The 19,931-nt window shown below is 48.1% G+C and overlaps 8 protein-coding genes across 8 annotated transcripts; 4 read left to right on the forward strand and 4 right to left on the reverse strand.

Annotated features, from left to right (window-relative positions):
- Window positions 1-561: 561 nt before the first annotated feature.
- Window positions 562-1,528, forward strand: BDV38DRAFT_47978 (uncharacterized protein). The gene is made up of 5 exons (XM_032063420.1): window positions 562-721; window positions 773-820; window positions 873-1,061; window positions 1,114-1,167; window positions 1,215-1,528. Exons 1-5 carry the CDS (start codon window positions 695-697, stop codon window positions 1,413-1,415), a joined length of 519 nt encoding a protein of 172 aa, XP_031906816.1. The 5' UTR covers window positions 562-694; the 3' UTR covers window positions 1,416-1,528.
- A 36-nt stretch (window positions 1,529-1,564) lies between these two features.
- Window positions 1,565-3,214, forward strand: BDV38DRAFT_291351 (uncharacterized protein; the record flags this gene model as incomplete). Its single annotated transcript, XM_032061719.1, has 3 exons — window positions 1,565-1,715; window positions 1,918-2,473; window positions 2,539-3,214. 3 exons carry the CDS (start codon window positions 1,565-1,567, stop codon window positions 2,834-2,836), a joined length of 1,005 nt encoding a protein of 334 aa, XP_031906817.1. The 3' UTR covers window positions 2,837-3,214.
- Window positions 2,826-4,201, reverse strand: BDV38DRAFT_48220 (uncharacterized protein). Its single transcript, XM_032063422.1, has 5 exons — window positions 3,575-4,201; window positions 3,425-3,524; window positions 3,167-3,372; window positions 2,916-3,114; window positions 2,826-2,861 (listed from the first exon to the last, which is right to left on the reverse strand). Exons 1-4 carry the CDS (start codon window positions 4,118-4,120, stop codon window positions 3,004-3,006), a joined length of 963 nt encoding a protein of 320 aa, XP_031906818.1. The 5' UTR covers window positions 4,121-4,201; the 3' UTR covers window positions 2,826-2,861; window positions 2,916-3,003.
- Window positions 4,202-4,421: 220 nt separating this feature from the next.
- BDV38DRAFT_276525 (uncharacterized protein) lies at window positions 4,422-8,696 on the forward strand (the record flags this gene model as incomplete). The annotated part of the gene is made up of 6 exons (XM_032058233.1): window positions 4,422-4,830; window positions 4,882-5,177; window positions 5,229-6,433; window positions 6,563-8,091; window positions 8,220-8,422; window positions 8,457-8,696. 6 exons carry the CDS (start codon window positions 4,422-4,424, stop codon window positions 8,694-8,696), a joined length of 3,882 nt encoding a protein of 1,293 aa, XP_031906819.1.
- Window positions 8,697-10,383: 1,687 nt separating this feature from the next.
- Window positions 10,384-12,149, reverse strand: BDV38DRAFT_48213 (uncharacterized protein). The gene is made up of 2 exons (XM_032063421.1): window positions 11,811-12,149; window positions 10,384-11,758 (listed from the first exon to the last, which is right to left on the reverse strand). Exons 1-2 carry the CDS (start codon window positions 12,022-12,024, stop codon window positions 10,728-10,730), a joined length of 1,245 nt encoding a protein of 414 aa, XP_031906820.1. The 5' UTR covers window positions 12,025-12,149; the 3' UTR covers window positions 10,384-10,727.
- Window positions 12,150-13,091: 942 nt separating this feature from the next.
- BDV38DRAFT_266347 (Zn(II)2Cys6 transcription factor domain-containing protein) lies at window positions 13,092-14,041 on the reverse strand. Its single transcript, XM_032056445.1, has 2 exons — window positions 13,709-14,041; window positions 13,092-13,637 (listed from the first exon to the last, which is right to left on the reverse strand). The coding sequence occupies exons 1-2, from the start codon at window positions 13,859-13,861 to the stop codon at window positions 13,332-13,334; spliced, it is 459 nt and encodes a 152-aa protein (XP_031906821.1). The 5' UTR covers window positions 13,862-14,041; the 3' UTR covers window positions 13,092-13,331.
- Window positions 14,042-14,747: 706 nt separating this feature from the next.
- BDV38DRAFT_48242 (uncharacterized protein) lies at window positions 14,748-15,655 on the forward strand (the record flags this gene model as incomplete). The annotated part of the gene is made up of 2 exons (XM_032063423.1): window positions 14,748-14,768; window positions 14,818-15,655. Coding segments are annotated over 2 exons (754 nt in total), but the record flags the coding sequence as incomplete, so codon positions are not given.
- A 471-nt stretch (window positions 15,656-16,126) lies between these two features.
- On the reverse strand, window positions 16,127-19,163 carry BDV38DRAFT_291355 (uncharacterized protein; the record flags this gene model as incomplete). Its single annotated transcript, XM_032061720.1, has 5 exons — window positions 16,127-17,365; window positions 17,439-17,815; window positions 17,884-18,206; window positions 18,264-18,531; window positions 18,592-19,163. 5 exons carry the CDS (start codon window positions 19,161-19,163, stop codon window positions 16,329-16,331), a joined length of 2,577 nt encoding a protein of 858 aa, XP_031906823.1. The 3' UTR covers window positions 16,127-16,328.
- Window positions 19,164-19,931: the final 768 nt, after the last annotated feature.

The following is a 19,931-nucleotide window of genomic DNA, read 5'->3' on the forward strand; positions in this document are numbered from 1 at the left end:
AAAGAGAGAAAATGCCAAGAGTAAGAGAAAAATAAAAAAAGCTTAAAAAAAAAGAAAAGAGAAGAAAATAAAAAGAAAGGAAAGAAAAAAAAAATAAAACCAAAAAAAGCAAAAGCAAAAGGAAAAAAAGCAGAGATTGAGAGTGAGAGCAATGGAAAAAGAAGCAAAGAAAAGAAAAGAAAAGAAAAACAAGGAAAAAGAAAAAAAAGGAAGAGCAAAGATTGGTAGACTCCAGATACTGTATGACTCAGACAGCAGTTTTGTGGAGAGAAGGGGAAGGATCTGTTATTTTTGTTTTAATACGGAAATGTGCCTGAGCCTGGATCTGCAGGGACCGATCAGTGACGGCACTCTAACGGTGGGGCTAACGCAAGCAAGTCCTCAAACTCATGGCCAAGGGCCACGATTTCTCGACAAAGACCATTGATTCTGCTCCCAACGCTCTCTTTCTTCAACATCTTTAGCCATTTTGCCCATCTTTACAGCACTCACCTTTCTGAGGCCGATTTTGGCTCCTTCTTCATATAAATAGAAGTTACTTCCCCCTCTTTCCACGATGCTTTCCTCTTCCCCGCCCTGTGCTTTCGCTCTTTCCGACCGAGCATCACTTCCGTAATAGCCTCTGCTAAATTAGCCGCGACCCACCGCTCTTCTCTTTTAGTTATCCCACTCTCTCTGCGGCTGGCCCGCTGAAATGCCATCTCTTTCTTTCTGCCTTCCTGTAAGTGCACCCTCGTCCGTGGTTCCAAACCGCTCACATCTCGCGTCGCAGATTCATCCAACGGAGGTGCTTAGTTTGGATGAGGACACTTGCTCTGATGTCAGTAGATTACCCTTAAGCTTCATTGAAGTGGATACTTACGCTAGTCAAGTTGGTCAACCGGTTTGGTAGGAATTTGAGACAGTTACTATCGCTTTACGTGGTACAGAGTTCGAGCGTGTTAGAAGGAGCGAGAAAAGGGGGCCATATTCGATGGCACATCTTAACAACCCAGGCTGGGCAATCATCGAATGCTCGGGATGGATGTCTGAAGACATATGATGTGTCGGTTGCAATAGACGTGAGTTCGGTATTTCTCTGGTGCTTGTCTGACTACTCACTATCTGTCACAGCAATCAGTGCTAGGGGTAGTTCCCCATGTTCTAGACGACTCGGAGCTTAGCAAGGTGAGTCCTCTAGAACTAACCATGGGTATATTCTTACCTTGTGATAGCTTGGCCGGGCCCTCGGGGATGATTTTGACGATATCCGGAAACTGAGCTGGGTCCAGTTAGTCGGGGTTCTTCAGTGGCTTCAGGAGGCCAAGATGATCGAAGGCTTTAGGGTGCAGGAGAACCAAACAAAGGCTGAAGTGAACACTCTAGGATTATTAGGCTTGTGCCCATCTCTAACTTTCCGCTCTTATTCAGTCTAACCATGTGTTGATCCCATAGGAAGCTATAACACAGACCTTTCGCTCTGCACACCACCTACTTCCATTGACCCTTCCTTGCTGACCAGCGATCACGCATTGTCGAGCCCTGAGAACCTTCGCCCCCACGCCGTCGACGAGCTGGATCAGATATGGGACCAAATCATAGCGCTACCGGAAGACCAGAATACCACCGAATTCTCTACCCCGGAGCACGTAGTGACACTCATGGGAGCGGGGACGTCTCGCATATTCGATGCTTTAACTTATCCGACACCCTCTCCCTCTGTCCATTCGCCCCAAGTGTGTCGGTCGGTAGCCCCAACAAGCCCTGCTGACAGGATAACGCAGTACCGGTCCATTGCTACCCCATTGTCGATTGGTAGCCCTTGTTCATCCCTAGTAATGACACCCACGGGACCTGCTACGCCTCCTGGGTCTGATACTGAGACTTCATGTTATCCGACCCCATCTACATCTTATTCTCAATCTCCTCCAGCGGTAGAGTCACTCACGCCTCTGAGTCCTGACATTCCGAGACGGAGAAAATCCCGATGCTTAGAGTTGTGCAGATTTGGGAAAGATGGCACAGAGCTCCTCGAACAGAGTAAAATTACGCAAATCCTCCAAGCGGAAGCTGGAATTCTCGCACAGGACCCTCTCAGACCGCTGCAGCCCTTTCTAGGACTCGGCAAAGCAGATACATGTTCCTCATTAAGCGCGCTCGGACTTCCTGTTGTGTGGATGGGCCTAAAAGGGGCTGTTAATTACTATAGACTACTTGAAGCCGTGAAGGGAAAAAAAATTGTTCTTCGCCCCTTCGCGAAGCACATAGCGCAAACATTATTTTATCTCAACTACAAGTGGTTGGAGAAACACATGAATCAGGGTAGAGCCTCTGTTGCTACGTTAATGCTTAATAGCTGCTCTGAGGAACCATCAAAGTCTCGTCGTGACAATATCACCGGCTATCATGTGCGGCGAGGAAAAATTTGTTGGACGCTTGCAGCGTGCTTGGGCGCCGGTATCTTGTTGCATGGTGGTGATGCCATACGCACTATGTATGTACTCCGGCGACATCCCTTTCGTCAACTAACCAGACCCGTAGTATCAAGGAGACTTTCAGTGTCGGCCAGCTCAATGTTTTTATATCCTTTGTCTTGCGCACCCGGCCGGGTAGCGTTCGTCTTTTTCATTCACTGGAACCTGTGGTAAAGGCAATCATACTGGGAGTGCCTGCAGTTGATCTCCGCCCGGTTGTTCTGGCTGATAATAATGTCCTTGTCAGACAAGAGGAACTAACGTATGCCTATGCAGCGGACCAGGAAGCCTTGACAGACCAGACAACGGAAGAGACATGGCTGGCAATAAATGCCGAGTCTATTGCAAAGGAGAAAATGTCTGAGTTTCTTCCCAATTTCTGACCGTACCATCCTGATTTCGCTGCTTCTGTCTTTACTTAGCGTAGTGTTCCTCCTTTTCTGCATAATGTTTTAAATTAACCGGTTTGAAATTATACGAAATACTACTTGCTTTCGCCCAGATAAGATAACTAAAAATATTCAGGACATGTCCTTGTCTTCTATCTCGTTTAATTTTGGATCCATGGTTTCGTGATAAAAGTGCGTGTAGTGATAAGGCAGAGACGGGCAAGCCCGACTAGCGTGCCTGCAGACCAGCGGTGCTTCGTGAGTAGGGAATGCTGTTTATTCGTAAGATACCGATTATCAATGTAGATAAGACGTCCAGCTGACCTTTCTTAAGTCTTGGATGGTTGCGACCGATGCCGTTGCTGACAGGAACTCTAATGAGTCAGACTGCCAACGGGTACCGTCAATCCCAATCACACCATCAGGCTTCAGATACTTCTGCATAAGAAACATTGTGATATTTGCTAACGATCGGAGAATCTGCGTCTGAGATTGTTGTGGCTCGCGTTCGATACAGTGCTCTAAAGCCCCTATGCAAGACCATAAGTAAAGAGGAAGAGTAGGTGTGGAAACGATCTGTACCAATCTGAATAGTTCCATCTTGCCCCAGGAGGATATTAGAACACGTCAAGGATTGATGCTCAAAGCCATTTTCTAGTAAGTGCGATACTCCATTAAGCACCTCTTTCAGTTAGCGCTCTTTTTCTTGATGCGGTGATCCTGTTTTCGTACCTGTGCAAGTATAGAAGCCAGCTGTAGCTCAGACGGGAATATATCACAGGCGACCAGGTGTTCCAAAGTCAGAGGCAGGTCATCAACGGTAAAATATGTCATGCCATGGTCCTTGAAGATTTCGTTTGCAGAGATAACGTTGGGATGGTGGGTCTGCCGGAGTACCTGCAGCCATATATCTGCTTTCTTCTTGGAGAATGCACGGACAGCAATCACCTTAGAAGGGTCCTCTTCATGGACGGCAATTGATACGGGACCTGCAAGATCACAGGTAAAAAGATCGTTCAATGTGCCCCAGGGTGACTCTCTCCGGATAACGGGCGATTGAGCTGCCTGGCCCACTCTTTGGGAGCTGCTCTGGGGAACGTCTTGTGCATAGCCAAGAAGTATATTCTTAGAATTTTCTTGCTTCTCCCCTTGCTTTGTCCCCTTGGTTGGTTTGTGGTTAACCTGACCTTGAGACTCCTGCGCGGACACTGACTTGGGCATTGGCCGTTTAGCCTGAAAAGACTCGGCGTAAAGTTGTGTGAGTGGCCGGTCGTCCATGGTATGTGATGCCTTCAACCAGAGAGATAAGTTCTTATAGGAAAACAAGATGATCAATATTCCTGGATCCGTTTCGGATGGTGGCTTCCTTTATGGGAAAAAAAAGTATGGTCTTTAAAAGAGGGATGCGCTGATGTGTGGGGAAATTGGCGCTTCAGCGCTTCAGCGCTCAACCCGCAACAACCCCAGTAAGAGTACAAGCAAGTACCACAAAACTTCAACTCCGCTGAACATAAATAGTTCTGTCTCGCCTCCGAGCATCGACAAAAAAAAGGCCGGAGTCACTTGTGAACTTAAAGCTATGGATTTGTTGACAGATACCGAACGGCGATTAACCGTAGAACGACTCCTAAAGTTCCAAGGCACCGCCAAAATCGACCTTAACCAAATCTCTCTCCAGCCACTCATGAGCCGTGAGATTGACCAGAAGAACGTGGAACGATTACGTGATATCTTTGCTAAAGATGGGTGCCAACGACTCGATATTCGAAATCACGTGACTGCTGTTGTCTTTAGGCAGCACCTCGAAAGAGCATGCCATGCCGCAGGATTGACCCCCGAAGAACTTAAAACTTGTCAACCGCAATACCCCCGCCTTCTTTTTCGTAGGCATCAAGTACAATGCCTCCATGGACAACATAGATTGAAAGCTGCTGAGGAAACCTTACCTCCCTCAGACCGGTGGTGGACGGTGGATATATATCTGGATGGTCTGATCTCAGAAGCATAATTTCCCAATCCATACTAATCCTCTCTTGTAGACATAAGCCCTGATCTAAGAACTGCACTCATAGATGAATATGCAAACGAAAAGGCTCCGACTGATGGAGAAGTGTACCGGAAAATCCGCCAGTATCAGCAGGAGGCGAACGCGCTCTTTCAGAATCGTTGGTGGACCCGATTATCGCCGAACAAAGCCAAGCGGCTGAGGCAGCTCACTTCCCCAGATAACACACATCTCTGTGCAGCATTTGATGCGTTACTTGCGATCCCCGGGCTCTGGAATGGGATGAGCCTTGGGTTGTTAAACACAGTCCTGGCTTTAAAGTGTGATGAAGTTTGTCCCACTCGTCGCCATCTGCAGGCTATCCCTGACTTATTGTCTTAGGAACTCATTCACTACTTGACACATGTGAAGAATTTTTGGGCAACCCTTGTCAACCATGACCGCACTCGGATGACCCTTATTGACCTCCACACCGTTGACACCCTGCAGCTTTATGCTCCTCGTGCATCTAAAGTTGACCGGAAGACGGTGAAGGGGAAAATCCTCGGCGGGGAGGTCTTCTCCAACTTTAGCCGGTCCGAACGTGCGGCCATATGGAAGACGATCCGGACCCATGAAATGTGCGATGGCATCATCCCCTCCCTTCATACCTTTTTCCGCGATATTTCCTACCTGGAACTCTGTGCCAACGCCGTGAAACGGCTGGTTGTTTTGAACAAGCAACAGCCGACCGTGCGAAGCGCGCTAGTTCATAGCTTTCGATCCCGTCGCGTTAGCGGATCTTGTCTAATCCAGACATCGGAGACTTCTTTCCGACGACAGCCTGGATCTAGGGATGAACGTATATCCTCTGGTTATCGTCAAATCTGGATGTACGCGATGCGACACTACCCGGACATGGCCAAGGATCTTCAGCGCGGCCCAAAGGCTAATCCCACGCGGGCAAAGGCACGAGCGAGGGCGGACGAGAGCGTGATTCACGGAATGGCCACCCTTGCCAAGCAGCTAGGATTTCATACTCCACCAATTAAGGCGATCCTACGACAATCACCTGACCAGCAGATTGCCCGGGCTGCCCTGCTCAAAGCACGGAAGCCGGATCACTACCACTATGACCATGAGACTTTCGAGTCTCTTGTTGAGCAGATTGCTGGTTATTTTGCGCTCGCTATCCCAAACGAGGCCGCACCGGTGGCGTATATCACGGGACGGGCAATTCAGCTAAAGGAGCGCTGTGGAGTGCCTCAGGAGCAAACCCAGCAACTAGACCGTCCGCATATCTTCTTTGACACCCTACACTCGGCAACGGTGTCGCAAAGAAACCTCTCATCGCTGGAGGTGAGACGAAGCGTTTACTACGCCTTTTTCGGCAAGCCCTCCCCAACAACCTCCCCACGTGCTTCTCCGGGGCATCCATCGTCCAGCGAGCCTCTTTCACCATTGTTTATCCCCAGCGATGTTCCGAGATCAGAGTCGGAACCGGCATACGACAATATGTCGATAAACGGCTCTGATGAGGCGTCATTCCATGGCCGTCAGGATCGTTCGGAAACCCCTGAAGAACAACATCAGAGGCAAGGAGATCGGTGGCATCGACACCAAGAAAGACAGCCGGCGGTGGAGCACGGCCCACCTCTTCCCCAAGAGCCTTCCATATCAAGTTCCATAAGAGCGGCGTCTACTATCTCTGAGGTCATGGATATGGATTGCGAAAGGTCTGACGCAGAACATCCGATTCGACGGCAGATTGCCGAACAACCGCCGGCAGGTAGCAGAGGAATGGATTCTGACAGTGAGGAACCGGAAGATACGGAGATCGATGAAGATGACCTACGTAACCGATCAGAGGGTGGGAGTCCTGGGGTGGAGGACACAGCCGCTGTGGTTCATTCGATATCAGGGGCGCCAGACGATACGGAGATGTCCAGCGTACCAGACGAGGGAGCAGATGCAGTGGACGGGGCCATGGACATGGGTTCATCCGCACTGACCCAATCCGACTCGGTGGAAGACCGTGCTGGAATTCCAACTACATTATCACACCAGTCAAGTGTTCAGTCACCAACAATCCCCACAGTGCGTAAGGATGCGACATGGGAACCATATGATGCTACACAGAAAGGCAACTGCAACGTGACAAAAAGATCGCTTGCCGCTCGAGGCCAGTCGATCGCACAGGGTACTATGACCAACTCGGAGCCAAGCGCGGAGCAACGGCCTGGATTTGGTCCGTTGCAACCCATCGCAGAGCACACTGAACTGGAAGTAACTCGGTCGGTCGACGAGCCGGATGGCGCGGAGCGTATTTCTGGAGGACCATTACCAGCTGAAGCTCAGCAAGGAACAGTCGGAGAGCAAATTCCGCCCGGAACGGAACTCATCGCTGGAGCGGGTGGAGAATCCCAAGAAGATCTAGTTGCCCGGGAGCGCGCGGATGCTCTCGACCAGCTACAAACACCTGGGGCTATCCCCCGGCCTCTGACTGAGCTTCCCCTTGACTTGCCGGATCTGATTACACGATTGCGGGACGAGGGAAGCCAGCTGAAGGATGAAAGTGTACCCCTTGCCAATCATCCAACGCAGGGACATCCGGAACCAGGGGCTGGAGTTGCTCCGCCACGTACTGAACCCCCCGTGCCCAGTGCGATGGAGAACTCGCGTGGTAGTCCACAGGACGATGAGAATGTCCCACAGTCTCCCCGTCAGCGCCTGAGAACCAGTCCGCAACCACGCAAATCAGATGGCGTGCGGAAACTGCGGGCGAAGAACCGACTGGCGCATCAAGATCCTAATCGGGCAGGAACTCGGGATGCCGCCATCGCAGATGAGATATGGAATAGTGATGACGGGGACGAAAACTTGGCCGGTGTTGCTGACGCGGGCCCCTCTCCACTGGACACCGAACGATACCCAGCCAATACACCCAAACCCGAACAGGCTCAACGCGAAGCGATTGACAGACAGGAAGAGGAGGATTCCCTGTTTGACACTCCGCATTCGTTGGAAGAAGCGGATTCCCAAGAGATGGAAGAGGCCCAGCGGCGGGTCACGATAACCTTTCAGGTCTACGAGCGAAGTCAATGGAGCACTACGGATGTGGTGTCGGTGAGCCTTGATCACCTTGCCGAGGCGCAAACTCTCGCCGACGGATATGCACGGGACCCCAACCGGAATGCGCGTTTCTACGATGGCCAACTTCGCAAAGTTGCGGTCGATGAGTGCATTCGCGCAGCGATTGAGGATGGTAGTTTCACCGTCCGGATGAGTTTTGGAAGGGATCTCATGGTGACCCGGCAGCTTGTCGCGTCTATAGCACCACTTAGGGCTGTTGGCGGTGATGAGCCAGCACGTGGGCAGGACCAACCTGGAAAGCGGGTGAAAGCCAACGCCGGCACTGCGTTGACCGGACCCGTTCAGACGCCGGAGGATCCAGCTCCGACGGCGACCAGCGCACCCACCTCGAGTGTGAGCGAGCGACGCAACCGCAAAACACTCACGCCTCGGATCGTCGCTCGGCGGGCGCAGGATGTGCGGCCCCGTCAGGCAGAGGCAACTCCTCAGCCCGTGACGATCGTGTTCCGGGTCCGAGAAACCGACGGGTGTTGGAAGACGGCGCATGAGGTGGTCGTTGATCGGTCGGATCCATCGCAGGTAGAACGGGTGGCGAGAAAGGAGGCGAGAAACCGGCAGGCAACGTTCTACGATAAGAATCTGCGGCTGCTCACGCCCGCACAATGCTTCAAGGCGGCCATTGAGGATGACACCAATACCATCTTTATGCACTTCGGGGGGGAGCTTGCGATGGACGAAGACACGATGAGGTCGATCGCACGCGACGTGGAACTGTGAGGCCAAGGACCTCCCTTCGTTACATTGGGCGGTCGGGAGACTAGAAGGGCCGCAAACATGTAGGCAGACGACTGTCTGGGCCTGGCACCCGCCATGGATGCCAGTTGGCGGTCCTCCGTCTATGGTGGTCGTACGACCGGCGCCCTATGATGAAGTCGGTCCGAAGCACAGGGTCTGGCGCTTCTGGTGCTAGACCACTAGACCTTCGCACTCGATCTTACTGCACAGTTCATCGGTACATGAGCCTACCACATTGGGCCTCTGCTCCACCCCCTCCGACCTTCTAGGCGATCAGACCACGAGCCTATGGCTGATTTCGGCTTATAGCCCCGGTCCGATCTTTCACTGGGGCTTCAGGCCAGATCGGCCATATGTCTAGCGGCGTACATCCCTCTGGGTCTTAGGTTGGCCGTTTCTGAGCTAGGAGTCTCACCGACTTGGGATAATTGGTCCTGGAATGAGCTGATTCCCATGTCCGGTGTACTCAGGACTGTAATTCCCATGTCGGGTATACCCAGGACCGTAATTCCCATGTCGGGTATACTCAGGAATGTAGTTCCCGGGTCATGAGTTATGATTGGTGATACTTAGTGTCTAGCTTATGTATATACTATACTTCGCAATTATGTTCATTTAAGGATTGCTTCCAGAGGCTAGCAGCTTTTGGAGGCCAACATACTCTTAATTTCAAGGACTAAACTACATCGTATTCGTTCCAACAAACATGCCTCTTCTAGATGAAATAAAAGTCCGTTCAGCTCTCTGTTAAACAGTAAGAACTGGAAGCTGGTGGTAATACAGTGAAATGATACAAGGTAATGTACATTTTCACAGTATAATCACTTAGACATAGGGCATTTTCAGAGTAATTCGTTGGCCATCTGAGGCTCAAGCGCTGAAGCGGGGCACCAGATGTTATCCAATAGAGATGCGTCATTTGCGGCCAGCGTTGCGCTGAAGGCGCTAGTGTTTCAGGCATTCCAAGATGTCGGAGCCGTCCCAGGACTATATCGATCCTAATTGCTCTCTTAACTGCTTGCTGTACATATCCTTTCTACCCCATCCCTTTATCAAAGATCACTCCGAGGAAATTGGCTGTATTGGCTGATTCAATAAGCTGACCGTTCATGAGGATCTGCCCTACACTATATACTTTCTTGCGTCGGTTTAAATAAATTAGCTCAGTCTTCTCCGCAGAGAAGTACACAACCATTCGTCGCACACACCTCTTAGTCCGTGGGACATCTTCTTCCTGGATCTTCTTGATATTGTCTTCGGCCGGTAAACTGGTTCGCCACCGGAAATAGTCATCATAAAGACAGATATTCCACCATTACTGTCCATCGGTTAATCTACAAAATCTGAGTTGAAGAAATCAAATAGAATTGGTAAAATAGCGATCCTTGTGCGAGCCCAGTGTATTCTAGAGAAAGGATTTCAGTCTCAAAGTCGTCAAATGTAACACTAGCTTGTCGGCTCTCCATAAAGCTACGGTTCCATTTCCGGGCGTTCAACGGGATGCCTTTCGCCCGCAGTTGAGCACCGAGACTGATCTTGTTGACCCCGTTATATGCACCTTTTAGGTCGAAGGCAATCAGTGTGACTACCCTGGATCGTACCCATGCTCGATCAATTGAAGTACAGCGAAATTCAAAATCGGCGCCTGGCTCTCATACACTTCCATTGTTAATGCCAAGAAATACCAAGCCGCCTTGGAAGAGCCCAAAGTAGCTTGCTCCAGGCTTCGGTATTGTCTCGTATCAGAATATCTTATCACAGATGACTGTCATATTACTGGTGAACACGCACTTCGCACGCTGTGGGCCACGAAACCATAAAATGCTCAATGTAGCCTTCAATAAGCAATCGCTGGAGGTGGAACCGTAAAGCAGCGCTTAAAGGACCAAATAAAAGGCTTAAAGCATGTAGCTTGATGGCTAAATAAGGTGGGGAAGTGCCCCCATGGCAAACATGAAGTGTCAACGTTGAGAGAGCAGGTGGCAGTTATGTACCAGATCCTATACCCTCCTTCTAGAATCCTTCCACTATCATGCTTTCAGCTCGCTCATGATAAATTTCAGAGAAGTTCCAGCAGATCTCTTTCCAGGGTCGTGCACAGTTTGGATCCCAAACCCACGACTCTAGGCCAAATGCATATTCTCTATTGACAAGCCGCCCGAGCTTTTGCCTTAAACTTAGACGATTTGTGGCCAGGTCATATCCCCACTGCCTATAATCAGCTAGTTGATCGATAAGATGATCAACTAAAGGCTCTCCATTAATTGATGGCGAAACATGATCCAGCAGACTCTCTAAGAAGCTTGATAGAAGGTGGTGATAATCGTCGACCGAAAGTTTCTCCATCCCGAATGTCTTGAAGTGGGCTAAATTCTTGCTCTCTCGAAAGAAAGGTCGTAGAAACATTTTGTAAGGTTCCTGTTCAGTGTTCACCATTTGGTTGCAGGGTACGAAGTTAAGCAGAGCTTCTTTCGGTATAAAATCTAAGCATAGGTATTCATCTGCATTATGCGCCCATTTTCTCGACAACTCGCTGATAATGGAGCCTTTGAACCTAGGCTTACTATCAAGAAAAAGAAGTAAATCTGAAACCCGCCATACTCGAACTTTTATCTCGTGCATTTTAGATGTATCGAATATCGCTAGGCCACTTTGCTGTGAATCTGTGGCGATTTGGTGCTTTTCAAACGATCTATGTAACGTCCATCGGAAGTCAGCGCTAAGAGAGAGAAATGGCGAGATGTAGTAATTCGTATCTAACGGTGTTCGCCCCTTGTTGATCTGAGTTTTCTGGAGGTGCTGTGATATTTCACCAGACAAATCCTGAATGGTGGGCAATTCATCTTCTAGGTCGTATACTGATACTCGAAGTTCACAAAACTCTTCCCATTCCTGGTAGAGATGAAGATCTGATCCGAATGTGTCACAGTAGTTTTCCGTGAAATCATCGATAAATCGAGGAAATAATTCACCATGCATGTGCGCTCGGAACAAGATCTTAGGGTACGGCTTTTGACGTTGTTTCATGTCCATAAACGATTCCACTTTAACTCCAGTTAGCTATAATATCACTGTAATTGATATGGACAGACCTACATTCTCTCCAATCAATACTGTGCATCAGTTTCTCAGCAAATTCAGCTGGACTGTGCGGGTTATGAACATATGAAGCTTTCACTTTATATATTGCATCTGATAAGCTCATAATGCTATCTGAGATTTCACCTAGATGTTGGGGTGATTCAGAATATTCATAGAGGTAGTCGCTAACGGCGCGAAGAATATGTGTAGCAGGTTGGTTACAAGCCATATTGGTCAAGATTGAGCCTTAAGAGGTCTACTTCTAGATACTATATTGTTGGGTTGGGGGCCGGGGGCGGGGGCGGGGGAGCATTAGTTAGAATATTGCAAAGGATACAAAATGCCCTATTAAGAATGAAGGTTCTTCGCTGAGAGTGAAGACTAGAGACTATTGATAAGACACAAAATAAAATAAAAACAAAAAACAACCCCCCCCCCTTCCCCAGCTAGATAAAGCTAAACGGGGATTGACACGTCACCATATATGACTAATAGGTATTAAGTAGACGGTCAGATGACATGCCGATATGACGTGGCCAAGGCAAAGCTGTGAAAAGGTAGGTAAGACGCTTTCTAAGGGGAAATATGGGACGATGCATGGAGGAACGGCCTGTATCTATAGGCAATGCTACAGTGAGCTGCGACATTAGCTTGCCCATCTCACACTTTTGTGATTTCTATAAAACTCTAGATGCTAGGTTACTAAGTCATTCCACAAAATACTATTGGTCTAGTGATGTGTTTCGCAACCATCACTGGTTTAGATCCTATGCCAAGATTACTTTAAGAATGAAGCAGAATTTTGCTGGGTATGTTGCTTTTGTAGCTTTGCAGAGTATGATAAATAAAAGCCAAGCTAAATGCAGATAAAGTAGGATATGTACAGGAAGAAAAATGAGCGCGTGAGGTCCGTTTATCGCAAGGCCCTGTTATAGTTGAGAAATGTAGTAGGCTAAAATTATTGAACAAAATATGTAATTAACGCCCTAGAACCCTAAGGCCAAGGCAGAACCAGTTCCAAGGCATTCCAGGAGCGAAGGAGAAGTGTGTGTGGTAACAATCCTGTCTCATACGATCTGGCGCATCTGAAGAAGAGGTCTTTGCGACGATCCAGAGCACAAATATTTAGCATGAAAGGAAGTTACTCATCACGATTTTGCATATGGTATTTTATAATTGCACTTGATTTACGCGATGGATAGTCCTTTTTAATGGAAGTGTATCATCTCCAGTAGGTAGAATGAATATATTGCCAGATACAAATTCTAATATACTAAAATTTCATGGCCGTGTCTTCTACTGGGAAGCCTTTATATTGATTATCAGGCCTTGAGATAGCTAGTGAGCAGATATCTTCCTAATAAGTTCCTTCTGTATCTCACTCCTGCATCCAAATAATACTATGTTAATGTAAGTAATCAATGATCTTTTTTGTCAATACGACACTAAAAGCAGACATATGAAACAGCCAACATCTATCGATGTGTCCAAATCAGATGTGGAAATGCAGCTCCATAAAGTACTGCAAGTAGAGCCTCATTCGTCCTTTCCACTAGACTCCCCACATATAGGATGCTGAGTATTGTCTTGCAGATAGCCTTCGATAGTATTCTTGATATCCTCTTTTGTTCCTCCATCTCGGATCAGGCTGACAAGCTGATTCACATCTGCATCATCACACTCACCGATAACCTGATACAGTTGATGGATAAATGTGCGGTAATATTGAAGCTCTTGTTCCAATTCCCTGAGATGTGTCTTCTTACGCTTGTCATGTCGCAGGTCAATAACACATTCACGGTTATGAAGGGTACACGGTTCGCATGGCGTATAACCGTTGCACTGGGAAGAGCAGGATGTCAGAACTATTTACTATCATTGTTCAGCGAACTAATAGATAAAACAAAAACCACCTTTATTCGCCGCCTGCGACACTCGGTGCAAGCGGCAGGCGATCGAATTCCTCTCACACTGCACGGCTCAACATCCTTCTCTTTGCTTTGCTGTACGTATTCAGGGCGTGGCTTAAGAGGACGCAAGGCTGGAGCACACTCTTCTGGCGACATACTCTAGGAAATTCGATAGAGTTCGTTATGAGCGAATGAGCAGATAGGATTCAGTTGATAATGGGTATATATTCAACCCCAATTAGGAAGGCGTTGCTCCGCAAATCAGCCACCGTGCCTGGTTAGTCACTTTGAATGTGGATACAGGAGAAACTCTGAAGTCGAGTTGGTGAAGTTTACTAAGCGGTTAGCTAGTTAAGTTTTGGCTGGAGATAAACTAATATGGACTAGTTAGTATGATATAGGTCGGTTGTTAGTAAGCAAAAAGCGATATGTTTTAGCGAAACATGTAATATAATATCATTACTGTCATGCAAGACTTTAATACCATACAATACCTCGTTCAAAGAACCAAATGCTTCCAGAAGAGGTTAGTGGGTTCTTGGCATAGGGCTGGGAAACAATCCAAGGATACAAGACCCGGGCGCCGGTTTTGAATTTTAGTGTAAAATAGAAGTCCGTCCAGCTCTCTGTTAAACAGTAAGAACTGGAAGCTGAGTAGTGATACGGTGAACTGATATAAGGTAGTCTATATTTTTACGGTATACTCTCTTAGAAACAGAGCATTTTCAGAGTAATTTGTTGACTATAATGTGGGGGCCAAGCGCTGAAGCGGGGCGTCAGATATTATCCAATAGAAGATGGATACGCAATGTGAAACCAGCCCCGCGCTGAAGACGATAGTGCTATAGGGCTAAGGCGCCTAACACATCTTCGTTCAGAGAGAAGCCTATCAAGGCCTACGACCAATCAATCCACGTCTGGCCTTCAGTGGTTCATGAAGCTGATGTTTGTCCGTGAACAAAATGACTGGTAATCCATTATATAAAGCCAGTTGAACTTCGTGTAACCCATTGGAGGAAATCTTGCCCCTCTCAGCTCTAATCATGACTCCATGCAACAACCGGTAAGGATGAATGAATTTCCTGGATGAGATATCACTAATAATAGTGCAGAGTATTTCAGTCCAAGCTCCTGAAGTTTACCATCGGCACTGATCGTGAAGAAGTTATCATCCATAGTGATATACTCAAATCACATTCGACGCCCTGGTTCGACAGCGATGGCGGTAGTTTTGCTGGTGATGAATCTATCATAATCAAGGACACAGATAAATATATCTTTAGTCTTGCCTGTCAGTACTTGTACACTGGAGACTACTCTATTACGATTCCCGGCGACACGCCACCTCCCGGCCTGGCTTTTGGTGGACGAGAAAAGGTGCAGCAGGCCCGTGTACTCGAAGGATGTCTCTTTCGAGACACAGAGACGGTGGAACAATTCGCGGAATACCTTGTACGGCGGATTCAGCCACGGCCCTCTGAGGGTTCGCAAGGTAGCTATAGTCCTACGATGGATTATACCGAAATGCTTCTCACCCATGCTCGCCTTCATGTTTTTGCGGCAAAATATGGACTACAGGAGCTGCGTGACATCTGCCTCTTCAAGATATTACATCTCCTGCATACTTTCCCAATATGCCAGGATCGCACTGGGGATATTGTTCGGTTGTTTGACTTTGCCCTCCGCGCGGGCACTGAGCGGTGCGAGAATCTAATCAGAATGGTGTGTCATTACGCTGCTTGGCACATCCGATTATTTCTGCACAACAGAGAGTTCGAGATACTTCTGCAGGAACAGCCCACTTTGGTTAAACTTTTACTTACTATAATGAGTGGTAGTCCTTAGTAAATGAATTGGTCGAGACTTAAATGGGAGTCTAGTTCCGTGTGTCTATGCCAAGGCTTATAGAACGGTGCGATTATCCCAAGGTCCAGACCATGCGAAACTAAATCATCGCGGAATCATCGCGGAATCATCGCGGAATCATCGCACAATCAGCTGAGTAGTCTTAATCTAAGCAGCTTGCTTTACTTTACGGATTTAGGAGGGTTAATCTTCCTTCGGAGCTCTCATTCTTTAAGAGGGTCTAAGCAGCAAGTCCTCACGGCCAAGCAGATCACGCCGGAACACAGAAGAACATTATCGGGCAACATTCATTCAAAAAATATGGCCTTCTTAGGACAAAATATACAAGCCCCCTCCATCCTCGCTTTAATTAGATGATTCTGCAGCCAACGTAGGCCAATCTCATTACTTGTCCAGCCATTAGGACTGACCTCGATCCTCCAGTCAGAAGGAGCCTTGCCATTCTCGTACCAGGCCTCCATATGCACCTTGCCTTTGAAAATAATACAGGGAGGTAGAGCCCATCCATTAGAACTAATAAATTCTATGGCAGTGACCCATTCCCGGTTCCCTGGCTGCACTGACCCGCCGGAAAACTCGCGCGTTTTCTTCGTCGAGGTAGCTCCACATAAACGGGGAACAGGCGTAAAATCTGCACTAGCGATTATTTAGCGGGGATTTTATTTCTACGGCCACACTTAGATCAACCATTTAACCTCTCCATGGCTTATCTAATGTAAATATGCTCCTGTACAAAGAGGCATTGCCTCTAATATACTCAAAGATCATGAGGGTAGTCCTCAAGGTATCTGACATTCAAGCGATGCTTGTCTACGGTGTGCCTCCGCCAACACATATCGTTGTCCACAGACTCGTTGCAGTAGTTGCAGTGACGATCGTCCAGGTGCACGGCTCGGAAGTGTCGTAACAGACCTTTGTGGCGGGAGTACTGCTTGAGACGCCGATTGTTAAACCCCGCAGGGTTTCCATAGCACTGAAAGCACGCTCGGGGCTTCGCGGCAGTTCGGATGTCTTCGCCAGCCTCCTGCAAGGCAATTTCATGCCGTGAGTGTGATGGGGTAAGAAGAGGGGATTCGGTTGGCGCAATAACTTCTTTTCTAGGGAGACTAGGCTTTCGGGGTTCTTTCACCGGAACGGTCTGTTTAAGCCGTCGGCCTCGTCGCGGGCCACCTTCTAGAACATCACAATAGAGTCGAACTGCTTCGGTAGCCTCGTTTCGCCGCTGCCACTCTGCTTCCACTGACAAGGAGGTAGGCCAAGTCATGAGTTTACCCAGCAGGTGAATCTGCTGTGGAAGGAGTTGCTCTTCAATTTGGAGCTGCTCCTTAGCCTCTTCGTCTAGAATAGCAGTGCCCGCCAGTTGCCGCTCAATATCAAGGACCGCCTGCTCCTCATCAAATTCCTCTCGCACACGTTGGCGGAGCGCATACAGCAGTCGATTCCGCGTGTTTGTGACTCCCCGTTTTAGTTTGTCAAGCTTATCGAGCTTCCGGCCAGTCTTTTTCTGACTGCGCTGAAGCTTTTTGGAAAACGCATCCCGCTTCCGTATAGCCTTCTGCAGCTCTGGATCGTGCTCCACCGTGGCCTTCTGCGCATCAGTGAGCTCTCGGGGCCGACGTCGGTCAATCCATCGTCCCATCCTAGTGACTGCCCTCATCATGGCCGAATCTGGCTTGAGTCCTCTCATCAACGCCTGCATATCAGTGTTGATTCGCCGAGGAAGGTAATGATTCAGGAACGTTCGGATATCCGCGTGCTTCATGATCAAGTTTTGTTTGGCGTCGCTAACAAGACCTAGCAGCCCCAACCGCCCTGAATCAGTAACGTATGACGGAAGGACGGACAAGATAGCATATCCCACACTTACCGCTTTCATTTAGAATGGTGCCGCCACCGTACCGGAACCGATGCGTAAACAATGACCACTTAAAGCCGGCGATCTCCCCAAAGGTCTTGAGCTGTCGAGATAGGGTACTTTGGGAGATAGGCTGATCGCGATGTATCTGAATCTTGCCGCGGACGCTTTTGACCTTGCAGAATACATAATGTTTAGCCTTGTCCCGTTTCAATGGGACCTCCATCTGCTGGCGGCCATCCTCAACCCACAAGCGTCGCAGGTCCTCCATGGACTTTATTCCCGGAACTCGAAATGCATCATCATGAAAGAGAATCCCGAGAAGGAACGTATGAGGGCTCAGCATCAACGACGGATCATAAATGATTTCGGGGAGGGGGAAGGTGTTACTGATAGGCCAGTCAACAAGGAGACTTCTAACGGGAAGAGCTGTGGAAAGAAGCAGGAAGCTACATACGCTTGCGTCACACCCATGTATTTCTTCGCAAATTTATACTTGATCTCCAGAAGGATTCGGGGCGGTCCGCCATGAGGATCCCGTTGGATCGAACACTGGAGATGCTGGTACTGAAGACGACGCATAGCATTGATCCGATTTACCGTAAAGCATGCCATTAAAGGGTAGAGACATTGTTGCATGCGCTGAAGACCAAGGTCGAACCGTTTCTCCATTGTACGTAGTGTTGTCTCCTGCAGTGGCACCACGTCCTCAATAAACATTGGGGTCTTTTCTTTTTCATCCGTATCTAATTCATACTCCCTTGCAATCCTGCGAATACTCTGGGGCAGAAACAGGTTAGCAACTCGTCCAGAATCGGGGCTGGGATTGATTCCAACCTTTCTCATTCGCCTTCCAAGCGCATCGTCCATGGGTTCCCCGGTAACCTTTTCATAGTGACGGAGGAATGACTTCCAATCGGTATCCAAAGACTTGAATTTCTTGATACCCTTTAGCTTCCGGCCATTCTTCCCTCGCCGCAAACGTAGGCACCAACGAAGGAACAGAGTCAACTCCTTTTTCCTTGCTTCGCGAAGAGCCGAAGCAGGGTTTGCCCACAAAGAATCTGGTAGCGCCCTGTATTTTTCATTCCTCTTTCGGCAATACCTGATAGTTTATTAGCTCGTTTCAAAAGCCTCACTGCGACCGTTGGGGTTTTAGGCCTACCGTTCCCATCTCTCGTCCATCCGCGTAATATTTTTTCTGGTGCCATCCGCGTAGCCATCATCATCACTGTCTGATGATAACTCACCATCCGAGTCAATGTCGGGGTCCGTGTCTGAGTCACTGTCAAAGCCACTGCCACTGCAGTCATCGTCACTGGAGCTGGTGTTCGAATCGTTGTTTCGTGTTGGGGCTCCTGACAGAGCAGTAGGCTTTCGAATTTTCTTCTGGGGACATCGTTGCTCAGGACTTCGAGAATGGCGGACGTCGACATTCAAATCATCGCCACTAGAGCTGCAGTCTGAGTCCGTCGCTAGGCGGCTGAGAGAAGGAGACCCTTTCTCACTCTTGTTAGACTTTCCCCCCGAAGGTCTCTGCATAGAGCGGTTCTGACGGGATCGACCTTTGTCTCTACGGCGAGTTGGAGGAGGCACATCGGAGTCTGTGACATCTGTGACATCTGTCTGCAAATCCACACCGGCTGCGTCGTCCGAGTCTAGACGGAAAGACGCACTGCTAGCGGTTTCGTCGTCGTCACTGCTACGGCCAGTGTAGGTATGGGGAAGGCGAGCCATGATCCAGGGAAGAGGAACCGACAGACGGTCTGGCAAAAGGAGGAAATAGAAACAGGACGAGGCGCCTGTCAACGATGGAGAATGTGATAGAGAAATGGCTAAGGGACGAGACGAAAGAAACGAATGGACGGGCAGAAGCTCGTTATTTATGAAAAAGGCGGCCATAGGGAGTGTGCTTTACTCTGAGAGGGGGGCGCCATTTTCGGTCCCCATCCTCAGAGTCTGGCCTCGAAAGGCGGCAAAGAGTCTCGCTGCAGCTTCGTTCAGCAAACAGCTTCAGCGGTCCTGTGTTAGGGCGGTACCAGTCACGTGCATTGAATCTGGTGCGTGGCTAAGCTGGGGTCGTTATGCGCACGGCGGCTGAGTCAGCGGTTGGGCCACGATAGCCGTTTTTGGCGTCATTTGCGGTCGAAAAAGGCAGCGCCTGCCCAAATCGAAATCCTAAGATAGAATAATTTTTCTTAAAGTATTAAATTTTTAAGTAATAATTTAAAGATTTTCTATATTTACTATTTATATAGTCTTATTTATTTATTAATTAATAATTTAGAAATAAGCTTAATAAATTATTACTAAAAAAAAGACTATAAAAAAAATCTTATTAATAAATTTTAAATAGATAATTAATAAAATAATATTTTATAAATTAATAAAGTCAATTATTAAAATTATAATCTAATTATTTTTAGCTATACTAATATATATTATTTATAAAAAAATAATTCTATTATTTATAGTAATTAAGAATTTCTTAACTAAATTTTTTAA

This window comes from Aspergillus pseudotamarii, assembly GCF_009193445.1.
Source record: "Aspergillus pseudotamarii strain CBS 117625 unplaced genomic scaffold BDV38scaffold_151, whole genome shotgun sequence".
Classification (NCBI taxonomy): Eukaryota; Fungi; Ascomycota; class Eurotiomycetes; order Eurotiales; family Aspergillaceae; genus Aspergillus; species Aspergillus pseudotamarii.